Here is a 17,138-nt window from a genome sequence, read left to right on the forward strand (position 1 = left end):
AGGAAAACTTCCCAGCCTGTAACAAAATATGAACCACACACAGAAGCCTTCGAGCCTCATCGCAGTAGTAAAATACCACGAAATAAACAAACCCACTCTTGCACTTTACTTCACATTAGATGAAAATGAAAATGAAAAAAGTGCAAGTTGTCAGCATTAGCCTTTTAGCAGTAAAATGTTATTTTAGTTTAGTCCATGGTTAATGCACAATTTTCCTCAGTGGAAGTGTTTAGAATTACTAAAATAAAATTGCAGTGCTTAAAGTTTTCAATAGTATCTTAAAATATCTTTACACTGCTTTTCATTGGAAAACAAAACAAAAAACCCCCAATTCAGATACCATCGAGCTGAATGTATTAAAGAGGAAGCCGATATGTAACCACTGATAACAAACAGCAACAGCTTATATGTTAAATAATTTTAAACACAGAATTTACTGCATTTACCGCAAATCAGCACAGCAACTCTGAACTATAGACCAACTGAAGTCCACACCAAATGTCCTTCAGATCTGGGCATATTTTATTTGTTATAGGGTCAGAGATTCAAAAACTAAAACCAGTCTAATGGTATTCTAGCATGCTGTTGGGAGTTAGCCCCGTTCGAATCAGAAGCAGATATTTAATGGTGGTCCAGTGGGTCTACCTTGTCACCACAAGAACGAACACCAGCGTGTGGGATTAGACCCAGAGACACTTGAACATCTCCACCTGGAGCAGAAACTCATTCCCACTCATGCATAGTGCCCTTTTCTGGCTGAGAACCATGGTTTCAAACTTGGACATGCTAATTTCTCACCCCAAGGCAGTGTAAGCTGATGATGATCAGATGACCACATGATCTGCAAAATGTAGAGATGGGATCCTGACCCCACCAAACCTAACACTCTCCACCTCTTGGTTGTGCCATGAAATTCTATTACTAAAAATTAACAGAATGCGAGTAAATAACAAAGAAATTGAAAAAAGTCAGCTATTTGATTTTCAGTTGACATGAAATATGTTTTAATATAAAGACATACTGCCCACAAGATGTATATTCACTCTTTTTTACTTTAGTTTAAACAGGATCAGGATGGACTCAGACAAAAAATAAATACCTGTTCAACATATGGACAAAGCATGCTTATGGAACAATGGACCTTTCTTTAGTAGTATACACCTAGCTTACATAGCTGGCAATGCACTGAGCATCTGGCAGCAGGCTACACCACCATACCTTACTGTGTGGCATCACAACCCTTGTCTGACATGGCATTCTCTGATTGCTTGGCTGCCAACGCTCTCCTCCCCCCTCAGTTATGGGCTCTGCCATGCTGCATCCACGACATCACCCACTTTTGTCTCACTGAGATTTAGCTTGGAAGGCAGACAATGCCCATTTCTTGGCACAAAACATTGGAAGGAGCAGCATAGGAGAACCCAGATCAGTCCCCGACACTCATGCCCTGTATTCCGCAAATCATCACGGACCAGCGCCAGTTTGAAATGGGTATTTTTTATGCATTATTATTGTCTAAATACTCAGTTTGCTATCTGAGCATTTGACAACACAGATTTTGTTAAGAAGTCGTAAGATTGCTGCTGTGAAATGAGCTTCTCTGGGCATATATACATACCCGAGGCAAAAGAGAATAACCGTGTCAGTGATATACTGATTGGAATGCTAATTGTTCTGAGTATCAGAGAAAAGTTATGGATGAACAACAGAGCAGCCATTTTCCCTTGATCTGCAGCTTGTGAATATGACTATTTCAAAGCGTCACTTCTGGTTGCAAAAAGCGAAATTCTTCTAAGAAACATATGAGTCTAAACGGTCACATATCATGTTACATTATGCAGGTGGGGTGCAAGTTTATCATGCTGACTGAATGGAAGAAATGGTGCAAGTTATATTATTACTGTAAACAGGTGTTAAACCTAGCTATAAATTATTAGTGAATCGTATAGTGATAGTTGGTCACAACACAAATTTGATTTGTTCTTGCTTTCTCTCCATCCCCTCTGCATTGGCCAGCCAGTTAGAAGAATCTGGTACCATTAAGCATCTGATTAATTCATCATCTCAGTTAATGCCACTCACTCCCTCAAGCCCCAGTGAGCATGCCCTGTCACCACAGCCACACAGACTGCCAAAACATTTCAATCACTGTTGACATTAATTGGGCCAAAGAGGAATTCAGAATGTTAATGAGCAGCCAAGCGGCTTTTCAGTGACCACCGTTCACATGCAAATTTATGCAAAATGTTCCAGCCTTTTCACGGTCTGGTCATCTACCACAACACTGCCTGGGCTGAGCTGTTTCGACCAAAGCATGGTTCTGTCTGGACTTGGACAGCTCCGCCCAGCTTGTGTCCCAGACTCCAGCTGGCACAGTAAACAAACTTCTTTCTCAGTGGTTTTAAATTGGCTGTCACACTGAGCAAAAAGGGCAATTTGAGAAGTCAAACCTTCCGTTTCTCTATTAAAGACCCCCCCACAACAACCACCACCACCAAAAAAAAGCCCAAGAACAACCAATTTACATTGCTCTTTGTACATTCCCCAACATTGTTTGGAGAGGTCTATGTTTTCAAGAATTGCAAGGAGGAGACAGTCGCTCCACAGATGTTGAGGATGGGTGCCAAACAGCTCCCTAAAATGGCTGAGGTACAGCCATTTTTCTTCCTTCGCTATGCATTACTTTCTGGTTGTAGAGATGGAAGGAAGCAGACTATAAAAAAAGACATGATTATAAAGAACGTTGTTTTTCTAGTTGTCTTGAATTATGGACAAATTATTAGAAACTTTTGTCTTGCTTTATGTGCTATTTTTTTTAATTAACTTTAATTTTACAGGGTAATGTGTCTGTCACATTTCAGTCTTTAACACTTGTCAAATATATTTCATATGTCAAGAGCCAGTAGTCAGATACAGGATATCCGTTACACAAACACAGCAGCTCTATAATGAACTTGATTTTAGAGCTTAGGTTACAGTGGAATGTGGAAATGAAGCTAGAAAGTAATTCTTGGTAAATCTGATACCATACTACATCATTCTGTGGTATCAGTGTATTTAATCGATGTGGTCTATAGTGGTCAGTCGAAAAATGAAGAAAAGACACTAAAATATTTCATCAACTGTTTTTCCGAGGTGAATACTGATATCTAAAAACGTGTGTTTTTTCTCTTTGTCTCACAGTTTGACTGACACATTTTCTACTGCTACGTGAAAAACTATCTGTCCTTAAGGTTGAGGTAGTAGATTGAATAGTTGTGGGGTTTACGTCCTCCTTTTGAGATAACTATACAATCTACTGTCTTTCCTAAGGAAACAGGTTAATCTGCGGAGATGCCAAATCCTATATGCACGAGAAGCTCCCTGGATAAAGGAACGCATCACTTATGAAAATACAAATAATCTACCCACACCTGTTTAAAGACAACTGCAGTCCAAAGAAAGACTGTCATTTAATTATGTAATCGAACAGTAGAACCTGTCTACCCTTTCTAATTGGTGTATACTGACCAAAGCCTTGTTATTAAGGCTTTTCATTTGGGTTTGAAGTTGAGCCTAGCAAGGTGAGGTAGTAGGTTGTATAGTTTGTGGGATGGACTCAATCCTATTCAGGTGATAACTATACAGCCTATTACCTTCCTTGAGAGGTACAATAAGTGCTTGGAATGACATTTCCTCACTGAGCTAAGTGATGAAGGAGCCACTCTGATGCCATCTTGTGGCAAAAAGACTATTATAGCTCCACAAATGATCTTAACTTTGGGACCTGTATTGTATTGTAACCTGCATTGTATATATCTGATATAGTAATAACAGATTTACAGAATAAAAAACAGGCATATTTTCACTTGACAAGTTAATTTTAAATGAGCTGCAATATAATTCAATGACAAAACGTATAGCTTAAAGAATGCATTTCAATGAGCAAATGTTAGCCATCTAATTTCCAGTATGACTTCAGATTTGTAAAACAATTTCTTTGACAGAATATGTAAATCCACAAGTATTTAATATCCAGTGTCACATTAGGGAATTTGTATTGCGTTGAAATTAATACTGTCAGAAAGATCACAGTAAAAGTTTTACATGAACAGACTACTAAATGATATATTAGGTTTCAAAATTGTGCATTTTGCAACTTAGTGGCAGAACTATGCAACATTAGGGGCGATCGTGGCTCAAGAGTTGGGAGTTCGCCTTGTAATCGGAAGGTTGCCGGTTCGAGCCCCGGCTCGGACAGTCTCGGTCGTTGTGTCCTTGGGCAAGACACTTCACCTACCGCCTACTGGTGTTGGCCAGAAGGCGATGGCGCGATATGGCAGCCTCGCTTCTGTCAGTCTGCCCCAGGGCAGCTGTGGCTACAACTGTAGCTTGCCTCCACCAGTGTGTGAATGTGAGAGTGAATGGGTGGATGACTGGACGTGTAAAAGCGCTTTGGGTCCCTAGGCGGGACTAGTAAAAGCGCTATACAAATACAGGCCATTTATCATTTACCATTAGGTTAGCAGACGGGTAAACTTAAAACTAAATTCTTGATAATATCGCAACTAACCACAAAGTAACAAAAGATACAAGACCTATACATACAAGAAGAACTCGAAGCTCTGTTTCCCACGTTTGCCTTCTAAGCTACAATTTTTTTCAGGTTCTTTAAGATATGTTTGCAAAGATATAAGGAAAGTTTGTATAGAATAGATCTGTACTATAGACTCAAAGAGAAGAATACTGCCAAGAATATTGATACTGCCAGTTGAGTCTGATGAGTTTTAATGTACAGTAATTTACACAGTGATACATATAAAATAAACGTACTGATTGTCTGAAGTTGTTTTCATTACATTTATTATCCAAAATCAGTATTTTGGGTCTGCATCTGAGGGCTAAGGGGAAGGTAGTCTGAGTTATGTATGTATGTACCCCTCTTTTTTTAATCCCTATCTTTACTGGCTTGTATTTTTTATAGAAACATGAGGATGTCAATGTAAATGCCGGCCCAAAGGAAACATTTCTAAATAAACATATCTGAAAACATTATCCAAAATCAGTTACTATAATAAAATTTATAATAAAATTAAAAGGTTGTAGGTTGAATTTTTTCCTTAAACCTAGCATAATCATTTCTTTATTTAGTTTATTTTATATATATATATATATATATATATATATATATATATATATATATATATATATATATATATATATATATATATATTTATTTTTTTTTATTTTATTTTTTTTTCAGTTTTCTCTACACCGCTAAAACATTAAATTCAAGGGGTTCCACGAAAATGACGCATCAGTGGCTTAAGAATTTTATAAATTTTCCTCCATTTTCATTTCATTTTAATGAATTAAATATATTACTGCCAAGCAGTGTCATTATCAAGGTCTGGAGATGTGGGTACTGAAGGTACTGAAGATGTGAGTGCTGACAGACATAACATGATGAATTGCACACTCTAAAAATGCTATACTCTGCACTGCAAATTACTGCAAAACTGATTGAACAGCGCTTCACAGTGCAAATGGATAATTACTCAAAGCATACTGCAAACACAACCCAGGAGTTTCTGAAGGCAAAGAAATGTCATTCTTCAATTCTGAAGTCAATGACTTTTTAGTTTAATAAAAGTCAGAACTCAGGCATCAGTTACCCCTACACAATTTCATTTTATTTTACTTTAACTACCACTTTAAAGAACAGTGAACATAATTTCCGAACAGAATACACTGTCTGTTGATATTAATGGAGAGTCTTCATATCAACAGAAACAGAAACAGAAAGAGTGATATGAAACTTTATCTAAAAACTTAACTTTAAAAACAAGAGGAAGTTGGCCTTTTTTTCTGCAACAGTTTACACAATATAGACAGAAACACATGTTTTACATCAGTACACACTAGGGCTATCTCTAAAACAACTATTTGCAAGCCATACCCTCAGCAGTAAGCTACAGCAATGTTTAAAGCTATGGCTAGATAGTGAAACTGCTATATTAAAAAAAAAAAATTAGTTGGCCTTAATGAAGTTTAAATGACATGGACTCCAAGGATGTAAGCTGAGATGGATTAGATTTCCACATTTAAAAGAAACTAATATTTAGTGTGCCCAGTGACAGACTGGCAACCTGTCCAGGGGGTACTCCCACCCCTTTCCCTATAACAGCTGGGATCTTGTGACCCTGAATTGGATAAGAGAATAGATGGATGGATGAAAATTTAAAACTGAATACCTAGCAAACATATGAGTATCTAAATAATATAATATTTGGTTCTAGGCCTGACACACACCAAGGTAATCATCAAGTCACTGGTTTTAATACATACATTTCAAAAGCAAATCAAATTTGATCCCTAATAAAATAGAATTAAACAAGGAAGTCAGCCTTCATTCATTTTTGGCCAGACTTTCATCGTTACTGCTGGACTTGTCTGTTGTCTGGCTTATATGTGATTCCTGCTTTTCTGTTCCACATGAAATGCACTCTTTCCAGATCTTTAGATATGCTCTTTTGATTTTTTGTATTTTGAATGCATAGACAACTGGGTTGACAGCTGAATTAGCATGAGAGAGCACAACTCCAACACTAAAAGCTTCTTTTGGTACCTCACTATTTCCAAAGTGCTGAATACAGTTCATTATGTGGAGAGGGAGCCAGCACAGGCCAAACAAGGCCAGCACCAGAAACAGAGATCCCGCCAGCTGTTTCTCTTTCCTTAAGTAGTTGTAAGAATTTCGGGCATGGCTCCCTGGTTTGTCTCGAAGGTTTCTTCTGATTGTGCAAAAGACATAGATGTATAAAGCAGTCATTACCAACAGAGGCGTCAATGTGCAGAGAAAAAAGTTGAAATAAACCAGGTATGGCATTGGGATGACATCTGTAAACTTGCAAGTTGTATAATTTAAAGTTTCATTCTTGTGCCATCCAAACATAGGAGTAAAGCTGAGAGGAATTGCAGCAAGCCAACATGCTGCTACCACACAACAAGAGAGTCTGTGTGTTACAGTCCTTTTGTACCTATAAGTAAAAAAAATTACTATTAGTTTCACACTAATTGTAATTATTTTTAATTATATAAAGTTGTCATAAAGTTATTAGTATGGTGAATGCTTATAAATTAAAGATGTGGTTATGCAGGCCATCCTACCTGATAGGGATCCACACACGAAGGAAACGATCTACAGCAATAGCTACAAGGCACAGAACTGAAACAAAAGTCAGCAGGATGATCACGCAGCTGATGAAGAGACAGGTCGTGAATGAAGTCTTCACTTGTCCATACACCACTACAGCCAATGGTATTGCCACACAACCTACCAGAAAATCAGCCACAGCCAGCGAGACAATAAGGCAGAAGGTTGTCTGCTGAATGTTTCTACTGATCCAAAGGGCCAAAATTACCAGCATGTTACCCAGACAGCAAGTAACGGCAATGAGCACTTCCACCACGGTATAAATAGTGTCTTCCTTCTTCATTGTGCGTCCAGTCTGGTTGGTGTGTGCAGGTTAATGGTGCTGCTGCATTGTGTGCAAAAAGACTATTATCACCACATCTCCTTCCGGTGAAACATTTGAGGAAGTTTTTTTTCTTAACTTTTAATGATGCTTGTTTTTTTCTTGATGTTTGACCACACACTAAGGTTTTGCATGATTTTCATGATGCATGTTTTAACGAATGTCTGGTTGCACTTTAATATTTTTCTGGCCTAACAATAAAGAAAAAGAAACCAAACTGTAGGCATGTTGCATTATGTGGTTTAGAAAAACAGTTTAAAAAAAGAACCCTCATAGTCTTTCTGCTGAAAGGAAATGAGTTATATCCTGATAACAACTTGCAACATAAATATTTTGTCACTCCATTAGGGAGTCCTTGTTTTGAAAATATCATTCTAGAGCCTGAATGGGTAAGGTGACCAACCCTTAATCAGACCATAAATAAGGTTTGCCATATATATGTGATTTTACAACAACTCTGCCCTAAGCTGACAGGACAGTTGCTGACTGGTATTGGCCAATATGCTTAAAAATGGCATAATGTGAAGTATCAGTACTAATTTTTAACAGTGAAACAGATCTGTACTAAAAACAATTTATTTAAATTACAAAAATGCAGTATAAGAAACTATGTATACCGTGAGCATGCATGGTGACAGTTATAAAAAGACAAAAAACAACAGGTCCATTCCCAGCTTGTTTTGGGAAGTGAGTGATTCTCTCTCTGCTGCAAGTATGTGGTTATAATATAACACATAAAGCCACAGCACTGTAAAGTGCAGAAGGGGTTCTTTAGTTTACTTTAAACCGCCATAACCAGTGTACCAGTCATCTAAATGTACCATGTTCATTTCACCAGTTATTAGGGTCATGCAATATCATACTGTCCATGAAAATACCAATATAAATGTTATGTAACATGCAAGTGCCATGTTGCTATAGCAACACCATGCCTTTGTGCTCCCTAGTAAGTGTGCACAACGAGACAAGCCTAGTCGTCAGGGCTTGTCTGAAAGTAACAGCCACCAGGGAGTCTCCAATAATGATAAAAAGTGAGCTACTTCAACAACCCTCAGTTTTATTATGTGACGATGTCATGCACCTCCTGACGAGTGACCAGTTGAATCTATTTGCAAAACTAAAGCATTAAGCAATAATGTTATACTTCTATTTAAAATGTCCAGGGAAAGCACTAGACCTAGGCTACCTTTGACTCATACCATTTCACCTATACTGACCTCTACTGTTGCACTATAATGCTGCTGCTTGCACATTGTTTCAATAAAAACTACAGTAGCTAATTAAGAAATACGGATGGAAAACGTCCTTCATTTACTTGTCTACAAGCTGCGAGCATTGATAAAACATTCTTTAGTTTAACATGAGCATGCCAGAGAGGCTTAGACTAAATAAAAATGATCATGATTTCACCACATTGGAAAGACTAAATAGTTCCACAGTTTAATAATAAACGTTAATTTTTTTTTAAGCAAAGATTTTCAGGAGCTTAAAGATTTAATGAATCCAGAGAACTCAAAAGGCCTTAAAATCATATTGAATGGCAATCATCGACTTGTGAAGCACTGCATTAGCAACAAAAAGGATTCTGGAGAAATCAATTCATGTGCTCTGAAACAATTCTGAACACATTTCCATTATTGTTCATTTAACATAAATAATAATGCAAGTATTTACTGGCTGAGCACAAAACTGTCAGGATCTGTGTGCAGCAGGCAGGAAAGTAGGCCCCAAATGCAGACTTGTGGAAGTGAAACTTAAGCTAAAAACCCACAGCTTTATCTCTGGCATAGGTCAAAACAAAACCTGAACTGGGGCAGCTAGAAACTGAGTTAGAAACAGAGCACACAAGCCAGAGTGAGGGTGTGAACAATCAATGCAACAACAAATAGGAACACACGCATACACTTCAAAATACTACTCTACTTAATTTATTAAAATATTTAGATCCAAATTTAATATTTAATATTACAGTTTGCCTTTTCTTAGAAGCTAAAATACTGCTTGACTGTCAATAACATTGTTTGTAATGCAATGAAGAACCAGCATATCAACCCTGAGTGATCAGTTGATCCGGGTTAAACTATACCTCAACTTTAAAAATATAAAAACAAAGCCCGCCCCAAGAAAACAATATTGTACATTCAAGGTAGGGTATAAAGCAGATTCTAGACCCATAGGCTGTCTCTTATGTTCTGCATTAATTAGTATTTTTCAGAGTAGGAAATAAGTACAACTAGCATCTTGCTAATGCTATTAGCATAACATTAGCTTATCTTATTTTCAAAACCAGACTTTTCTTGTATTTTCCAAATATCCAAAATACATAAAGTATAAATTGTCATTCTGGTCTAGATATAAATATATAAAATGCCACAATATTTGCGAACAGTTAAGTAGTGTGGCATCGAAACGTCAGGAGACGGATTAAACAAATGATATTGCTAATAGTTGCATGAAAGATTTAGGAGTCAAAACAAACATAACCTACGGACTATCTAATATTTAACAATAAAATGTAAACTCTTAAACTCTTTCATAAATAAAAACTAACTTACCAGTTTGTGTTAACAACAATCCAGAAAGCAAGCTGAAATTTTCTTGAAATCAGTAACCAGATCAATCCTCCATTAATACTATTGTCATTGGTCTGTACCATTCCTTCAAGTCTCCTATTCAACCCCCCCCCCAAAAAATAAATAAATAAATAAAAATAGTGAGCGTATAAACAGGTTACCCTTTACAGGTTTCACTCAGGTGCAGATGTGTATCTTTGCCTGAGCACAAAAGGGATGAACAGTGCTCTGAGGAGTGAGGAACAGAAGCGACCTATGGCAACCTATGTTTTTGTTTTTTTGTTTTTTGGCAGCCTTTACATAGAGCCTAAGGTGTACAATCAAACTAAGAGGTGAATAAATTATTGTTCCTCCCTTTGAAACAACAGCGGCCACAGTGACAACTGGTAACATAAGTGGTAACTACAGGACTTTTAACCTCTGACCAATTATTTGGAACATCTGTTCATTTTTGTGGCCATTTTTCGAGTTTAGGGTCATGGGGGATTGAAGTCTATCCCAGCTATAAGGCAGGGTACATCCTGGGCAGGTCACCAGTCTGTCAAAGGGCTTAATGGGAACACAGACTATGAGTTGCAAACAGTGTTAGGGAGTAACAGAAGACATGTACCGGCGTTACGTATTTAAAATACAAAATATGAGCAACTCTATTCCGTTACAGTTACCGTTTAAAAAGGTGGTATTCAGAATACAGTTACTTTGCTGAAATAAAAGGATTACACAGCAGTCTTTTCCTGTTTCATATGTTAGGCTATGCCCTCTCTATTTCTGGTAATTCCACGCTGGTGGAAACCCAAACAAAACACGCATTAAGAGGCTCTAATGCCTGGGTCTTAATCCCATGTCACCTCTACTTGCGGCCCGCATAATGACGTGAAGAAATATTTTTTTTAAATTATTGTTATTGTTCAAAAAATTATTTAATATGAAGACAATAGGCAGAGTGTTACAGGCATATCCCCAAAGAATGTAGCCTCATGGGCAGTGTAGTCCAGTTGTAAGTAAGCTATTCAGACTCAACTGTAAATTGTGTTTGTGTTTTTCTCGGAAACAATAAGTTCCATTGGAGCAGCCTTTCAACGCCTCTCTCGGTCTAGTTTTCGGCTGCAAGCCCAACACAGAACCCGACGTATTAGCCAGAGGTCCCTTTATATGTTTCGGAGCCGCGGACCTGTTTTATATACGCGCGGAATAGTTTTCTATACCAGATCACTGCAAAAAGTGCAGCCTTACCTAATGTCCACCCTACTGTTACTCATTTTATATTAAGATTTAAAAATCTAGTTGGTATTGGTACGGTGAGTAGCCTTCAGTAATAGTAATAAATCACACAGCAATAGTACATTCATGTAGTTGTAAAACGCATGATAATATATTAAGTAATCCAAAGTATTCAGAATACGTTACTCTCATTGAGTAACATAATGGAATACGTTACAAAATACATTTTGGGGCATATATTCTGTAATCTGTAGTGGAATACATTTGAAAAGTAACCTTCCCAACACTGTTGCAAACTCATAATCTCTGTACTAGTGTTGTGATGGTCGCGAACGAAACGGCTCTTAGAGGCCGGCTCTTTGAGGGAACGAAGGGAGTGTTTTTCTTTCTTTCTCTTACCCTCTCACTTTTTTTTGCTACACGAGCCTTGTGTTTGCTGAGCAGAGGGGGGAGGGGTGGTAGTTAGACTCAGGGTAGCACAGGAACAGAGCAGGAGTTAAGAGAAAGAGAGCCAGGCGCAACAACAAGAGATAACATTGTCACATTAGAAAGGTATAGTAAAGAAAATGAGTGACACTAAGAAAAGAAGCAAAATCTGGAACCATTTAAATTTTATTGACAATACAAAGGCAGAGTCTGCAAGAAAAGGATATAGAGCCGGCTCCACAAATAACCTGCACTGGGACCTGAAAACTGTCCACCCATCAGTGCAATGAGAAGAAAAACACAGTCTGTTGAGTGTGATATTAATGAAGGTGCCAGTGCATCTACTGCAACTGTTGCTGCTGCTGCTGCATCTACAGCATCATACGGTATTCCACCACAACCACTTAAATCAACCCAGAGCTCTATTACACAGTTTTTGCAGAAGTCTGTGACCCCAGCATGACAGAACTCAATTGATAAGGACCAGCCAAAAGTGATCGCACTTGATTTCCAACTATTTTCAGTTGTGAATGATAAAGAATTCGGAAAGTTTATTCATGCACTGAATCCTATGTATGTAATTCCAAGCAGGAAAACACTCTCCCAAAAAAAAATCCCATCCCATCCCAGGCCTATATGAGAGAGAATGGGCATCTTCTTTTTGTTTTGCATATTTGAAATCCATTGTGTTGTGGTTTGCAGTGTTTTGTGTTGTTTCACTTTAAATTTGTTTGAAAGGAAAAAGATGAAAATTTAAATAGTTAAAAGTTGAATTGTAAATAGTTTTTGGATTTTATAATTTATTTTTTTTACATTTTATGTGGTGTGAATAAATAAATGTATTTATATAATAAATGTATATATAAATATATATTATATAATAAATATATGTAAATAAAAACATATCTTTTTACATTAGTAATTTATTTTGTGCATAATTTTAGATTATTGTTGATAATAAATTAATTAAAACAACAAAACAACCTGAAGAGCTGGTTGAGAGCTGAAAGAGCCGGCTCTTTTTAGTGAGCCGAGCCAGAAGAGCTGGTTCTCTAAAAAGAGCCAGAATTCCAATCACTACTCACTACAAAAAAGGCTGGACTGGTAATCTGGCATATATTGTCTATTTTCATTACTGACACTGGATTGCACAATCAAATCTCTTAAGGCAACCGACCGTTGACGTACCTTGCCTGTGCATTCATGCACCCTGTAGAACAGAGTTTAGTGTGGAACAAGTGGTTGGGAAAGATGGGCAAACAAAATTTTTAAAAAGTGGCACTAAAAAGCTAAAAAAAATAAAAATAAAATAAAAACAGATGCAGCAAACTGTATCAAATTAGTAACAATAGTTATCAGGGCTGCTGTCGTAGTAGTAGTATTAGCCACAACTGGTAATGAGCGCTTGCAGTCACAAGAGGCTGCTGTTGCTGGCTTGCTTTGGAGCAGTGTAGGAGGTGGGACAGCAGTTCTAACAACAGAGTGAAGACATGGAGAAAGGTTGTAAGAAAATAAATGGAAGAACATAATTAGGAAGGGAGAGATTCAAGGATACAAGTAAAATGATAGTAAAATGGCTACTTTCAACCCCCCCCCCCACAGCATCTACCAGCTAAATGATTATGTCAGAGTGAAATAAATTCTACATTGCAACGGGATGCTTGGTGGTATGTGGTTTAGAAAAACAGTTTTAAAAAAGAACCCTCATAGTCTTTCTGCTGAAAGGAAATGAGTTATATCCTGATAACAACTTGCAACATAAATATTTTGTCACTCTATTAGGGAGTCCTTGTTTTGAAAATATCATTCTAGAGCCTGAATGGGTAAGGTGACCAACCCTTAATCAGACCATAAATAAGGTTTGCCATATATATGTGATTTTACAACAACTCTGCCCTAAGCTGACAGGACAGTTGTTGACTGGTATTGGCCAATATGCTTAAAAATGTCATAATGTGAAGTATCAGTACTAATTTTTAACAGTGAAACAGATCTGTACTAAAAACAATTTATTTAAATTACAAAAATGCAGTATAAGAAACTATGTATACCGTGAGCATGCATGGTGACAGTTATAAAAAAACAAAAAACAACAGGTCCATTCCCAGCTTGTTTTGGGAAGTGAGTGATTCTCTCTCTGCTGCAAGTATGTGGTTATAATATAACACATAAAGTCACAGCACTGTAAAGTGCAGAAGGGGTTCTTTAGTTTACTCTAAACTGCCATAACCAGTGTATGTGTGTGTGAAATAAATTCTACATTGCAACGGGATGCTTGATGAGGATGTTGAGAATAATTTTGTTGATTGATACCGGTAATAGAAGTGTTACTGTCATGTAATCCCTGTGGCACATGTGGGAGCGGATCCCTGCAAGGCCATAATCAAATTTATTTTTTCTGTTTATAGGTAATGATGGTTTGTGCGTAACACAGGTTGTGGAGCAATCAGGTGGCTGATTTCATTGTACAGCCTGTGACAGATTGGGACAAAAATATTTTGTGTAAAGAAATTTAACAAGTCTTCACTATGTTTGATAAATGTATCGCCACTACAGATAAATTTGTAGTATGTTCAATATGGGCTCTGCACTGTTATGTGTGTGACAGAATAACCGCCTTACTTACTGTGGTGCAATTCACAGATTAAAGGGGTTCTTTTCTATTTTCATAGTACCTCATGTGAGACAGCATAAATAATAGGGCAACATACTAATCAATCTTTTGGTGTGAGGTAGACTTGTAGTCAAGACCGCCTAAACCAAGCACCAAGACAATACCAAGACCAAGACCAGAGATGGGCAGTAACGCGTAATCCGATTACTTTTTTAAAGTAACGAGTAAAGTAAGGGATTACTATTGCAAAAACGGTAATTAGATTACCGTTACTTTCCCGTAGGAACGCTGCGTTACTGCGTTACTAAAACCGGGATTTTTTTGCGAGAATGTCTCATGACAGTGACGTAAGCAAGTGCGACGTTCGTGACAACAGCTGTGTGCAGATCAACAATGGATAATATATCGAGTGCGGGAGAGAGTATGACCGTGCAGCGTGACCTTACTTTAAGTTTGATTCCATAAAAAGTGACAAAAACATTAGTGTCCGTTGTGCGTGGGAAAAAAACTTCTTTTTACAGCGAAAAAAACCCCTAAACTTCCAAGCAAGCACGAGTGCGCTACTACTTAATGGGAAATTCACAGAGAAACTCGCAGATTCTTCCACTGACCGCTGCAACAGGGTAAACCTCCTCCACACACAAAAAAAATATTTTATGTGCTGGAATGTGCAGAAAATAGGTTTAAATATTAAACAAATTTCTTCCAGTCAGAGAATGTTGCAAATTTTTGCTTGATGCATAAAGTTAAAAGATTAAAACTAATAAAACAAGTTTTAAAAAGGGACTTTTCCATTTGATTACATTTTGTATGATGGATTATGTAGAAAAAGTAGGAAAGTAATCAGTAATTAGTTACTGATTACTTTTTTCAAGTAACTTGACCAACACTGACCGAGACAGACCGAGTCAAGACTAAGACAAAGGCGAGACGAGACCAAGACAGAGACCGAGACAAAAAAGTATTTAAACTGCAGCCAGATGCTGCTTCGTTTACGGGTGTCAGGCATATTTATGTGTTTTTGTGATGCACTCGCACAGCCCTCCTCAGCGCTCTCTACTGTCTCACTCACTTACTGAGAGGACAGACGGACGCTTCACTTGACTGTCGCGTTTCTCACCCTCTCTGTTTTTCACATAATGATAATATCCTATATCAGGGGTGTCAAACTCAAATACACAGTGGGCCAAAATTCAAAACTGGAACAAAGTCGCGGGCTAACATTAATATTTATTGAAAAAAAAAATCTTCCTCCAGATATAAGAATGAATCTTTTCTTATGGACTCAAATAAGTTTTGCTGGAAAACTGAATATGGAACAAGCAAAGCTTAATACTAAACAATATATATATTAGCTGTATAATACCAGTAGGCCAGCTCTAATAGTAATTTGGTATGGCTTCACGGGCCAAATGTAATTAGGCTGCGGGCCAAATTTGGCCCGCGGGCCAGAGTTTGACACCTATGTATATCCTCGCATGTGATTGGCCACAATACGGAGGGATTTAAGTATAGCTGAGCCACTGTGTGAGAGCTGAGCAGCAAAAGGAAATTAAGTGGGGTTTTGCACATGACACATTATCGAACATTACGTTGTGTGTCATGGATACTGTTGACTCCAAATCTCCCGACCACTATATTGATCTGAGACAGCAAGACCGAGACAGCGAGACCAAGACAAGACCGAGGGATCCGAGACCAAGACCAAGACCAAAGTCCGTCAAGACCAACACAAGACCAAGACCACGTAAAAGTGGTCTTGAGACCAGTCTCGAGACCACTTTTACATGACTTTACAAGACCGGTCTTGAGACATCCAACTCTAGTGTGAGGCGAAGAAAGAAGCCTGTAAAACCAATGCGTGACAACTTGATGGGGATAGATAACCATGACTTTGAATAAATAAATAATGGAACCAAATACATTTTTCTTAGGCATGTTACATTAGCTTTTAATAACCACATTGCCACTAAGGAATATTTTAACTTTACTGGACTGTTTCACGAGAAAAAGAGGGAACAAGCAAACTGCCATAAGGATATGGATAAACAACAACAGGGTTCTATGTTACAGTACTCTGTATTCACGGTTATTTCCTCAGTACTGATAATGTGTATAGATTGATTATGGAGTGACAGAGGCCTGTAACTCTGATTCAGTGTTTTCTCACAAATGTCCTAATGCATACACTCAGGCCTGAGATCTTAGGCAACTGGCCAAAACAACATCCAGAGTCATCGCTTTCTTTAAAGTGAAGTGATCTTACTGAATATACTTATGGACAGATATTCAATCTGCTTGCTTAAGCAACTAAAGACCATCTCAGTGATTGCTCGCTCAGTAATGCTGCCAAAGTCTTTGCATCCTTGGATGGACAATTAAATTAAGCTTTATAAGTAATTGAAGTTTTTTCTACTACCTGTGGGTAATTCATGTTATAGAAAAACAGTTCAAAAGAAAGACCTGGGAAACAGTTTGTGTTTTAAACTTCAAACAGTCAAATGTTTATTAGTTTATTTCCACATAAATGTGCATTTTCACATTTAAGCTGCTCTAAACTTAAGAGGTATCTGCAGTAGACTGATTGGAATTATATCTGTAAGTGAAGCGAGCAATACAAGAGAACTTGACCTGTCAAATTGTCTTTGTTTATATAAATCTCTCTTTTGAAACAAATGATAAGCATTTCAGGTGTTTTCTTTATTAATTTATGCAGTATAATGAATATACTATTAGCTTAGTTGTCCTGTTAGCCAAATTTTGGTTACTAATGTTGGCTAGTAATAA

At 37.5% G+C, this 17,138-nt stretch overlaps 1 protein-coding gene across 1 annotated transcript; it reads right to left on the reverse strand.

Annotated features, from left to right (window-relative positions):
- Nucleotides 1-5,908: 5,908 nt before the first annotated feature.
- LOC102786016 (adenosine receptor A1-like) lies at nt 5,909-7,488 on the reverse strand. Its single transcript, XM_006782828.3, has 2 exons — nt 7,150-7,488; nt 5,909-7,019 (listed from the first exon to the last, which is right to left on the reverse strand). The coding sequence occupies exons 1-2, from the start codon at nt 7,476-7,478 to the stop codon at nt 6,389-6,391; spliced, it is 960 nt and encodes a 319-aa protein (XP_006782891.1). The 5' UTR covers nt 7,479-7,488; the 3' UTR covers nt 5,909-6,388.
- Between the last annotated feature and the right edge of the window lie 9,650 nt (nt 7,489-17,138).

The sequence above is a fragment of the Neolamprologus brichardi genome, chromosome 5, assembly GCF_056152115.1.
Source record: "Neolamprologus brichardi isolate AB-2024 chromosome 5, ASM5615211v1, whole genome shotgun sequence".
Classification (NCBI taxonomy): Eukaryota; Metazoa; Chordata; class Actinopteri; order Cichliformes; family Cichlidae; genus Neolamprologus; species Neolamprologus brichardi.

Bases quoted from the DNA above. Each gene is read 5' to 3' on its own strand.
- LOC102786016 (XM_006782828.3), bottom strand. From the start codon at position 7,478: ATGAAGAAGGAAGACACTATTTATACCGTGGTGGAAGTGCTCATTGCC. The intron at 7,020-7,149 runs GTAGGATGGCCT...TTTTACTTATAG, and splicing joins CGTGTGTGGATCCCTATCAG to GTACAAAAGGACTGTAACAC.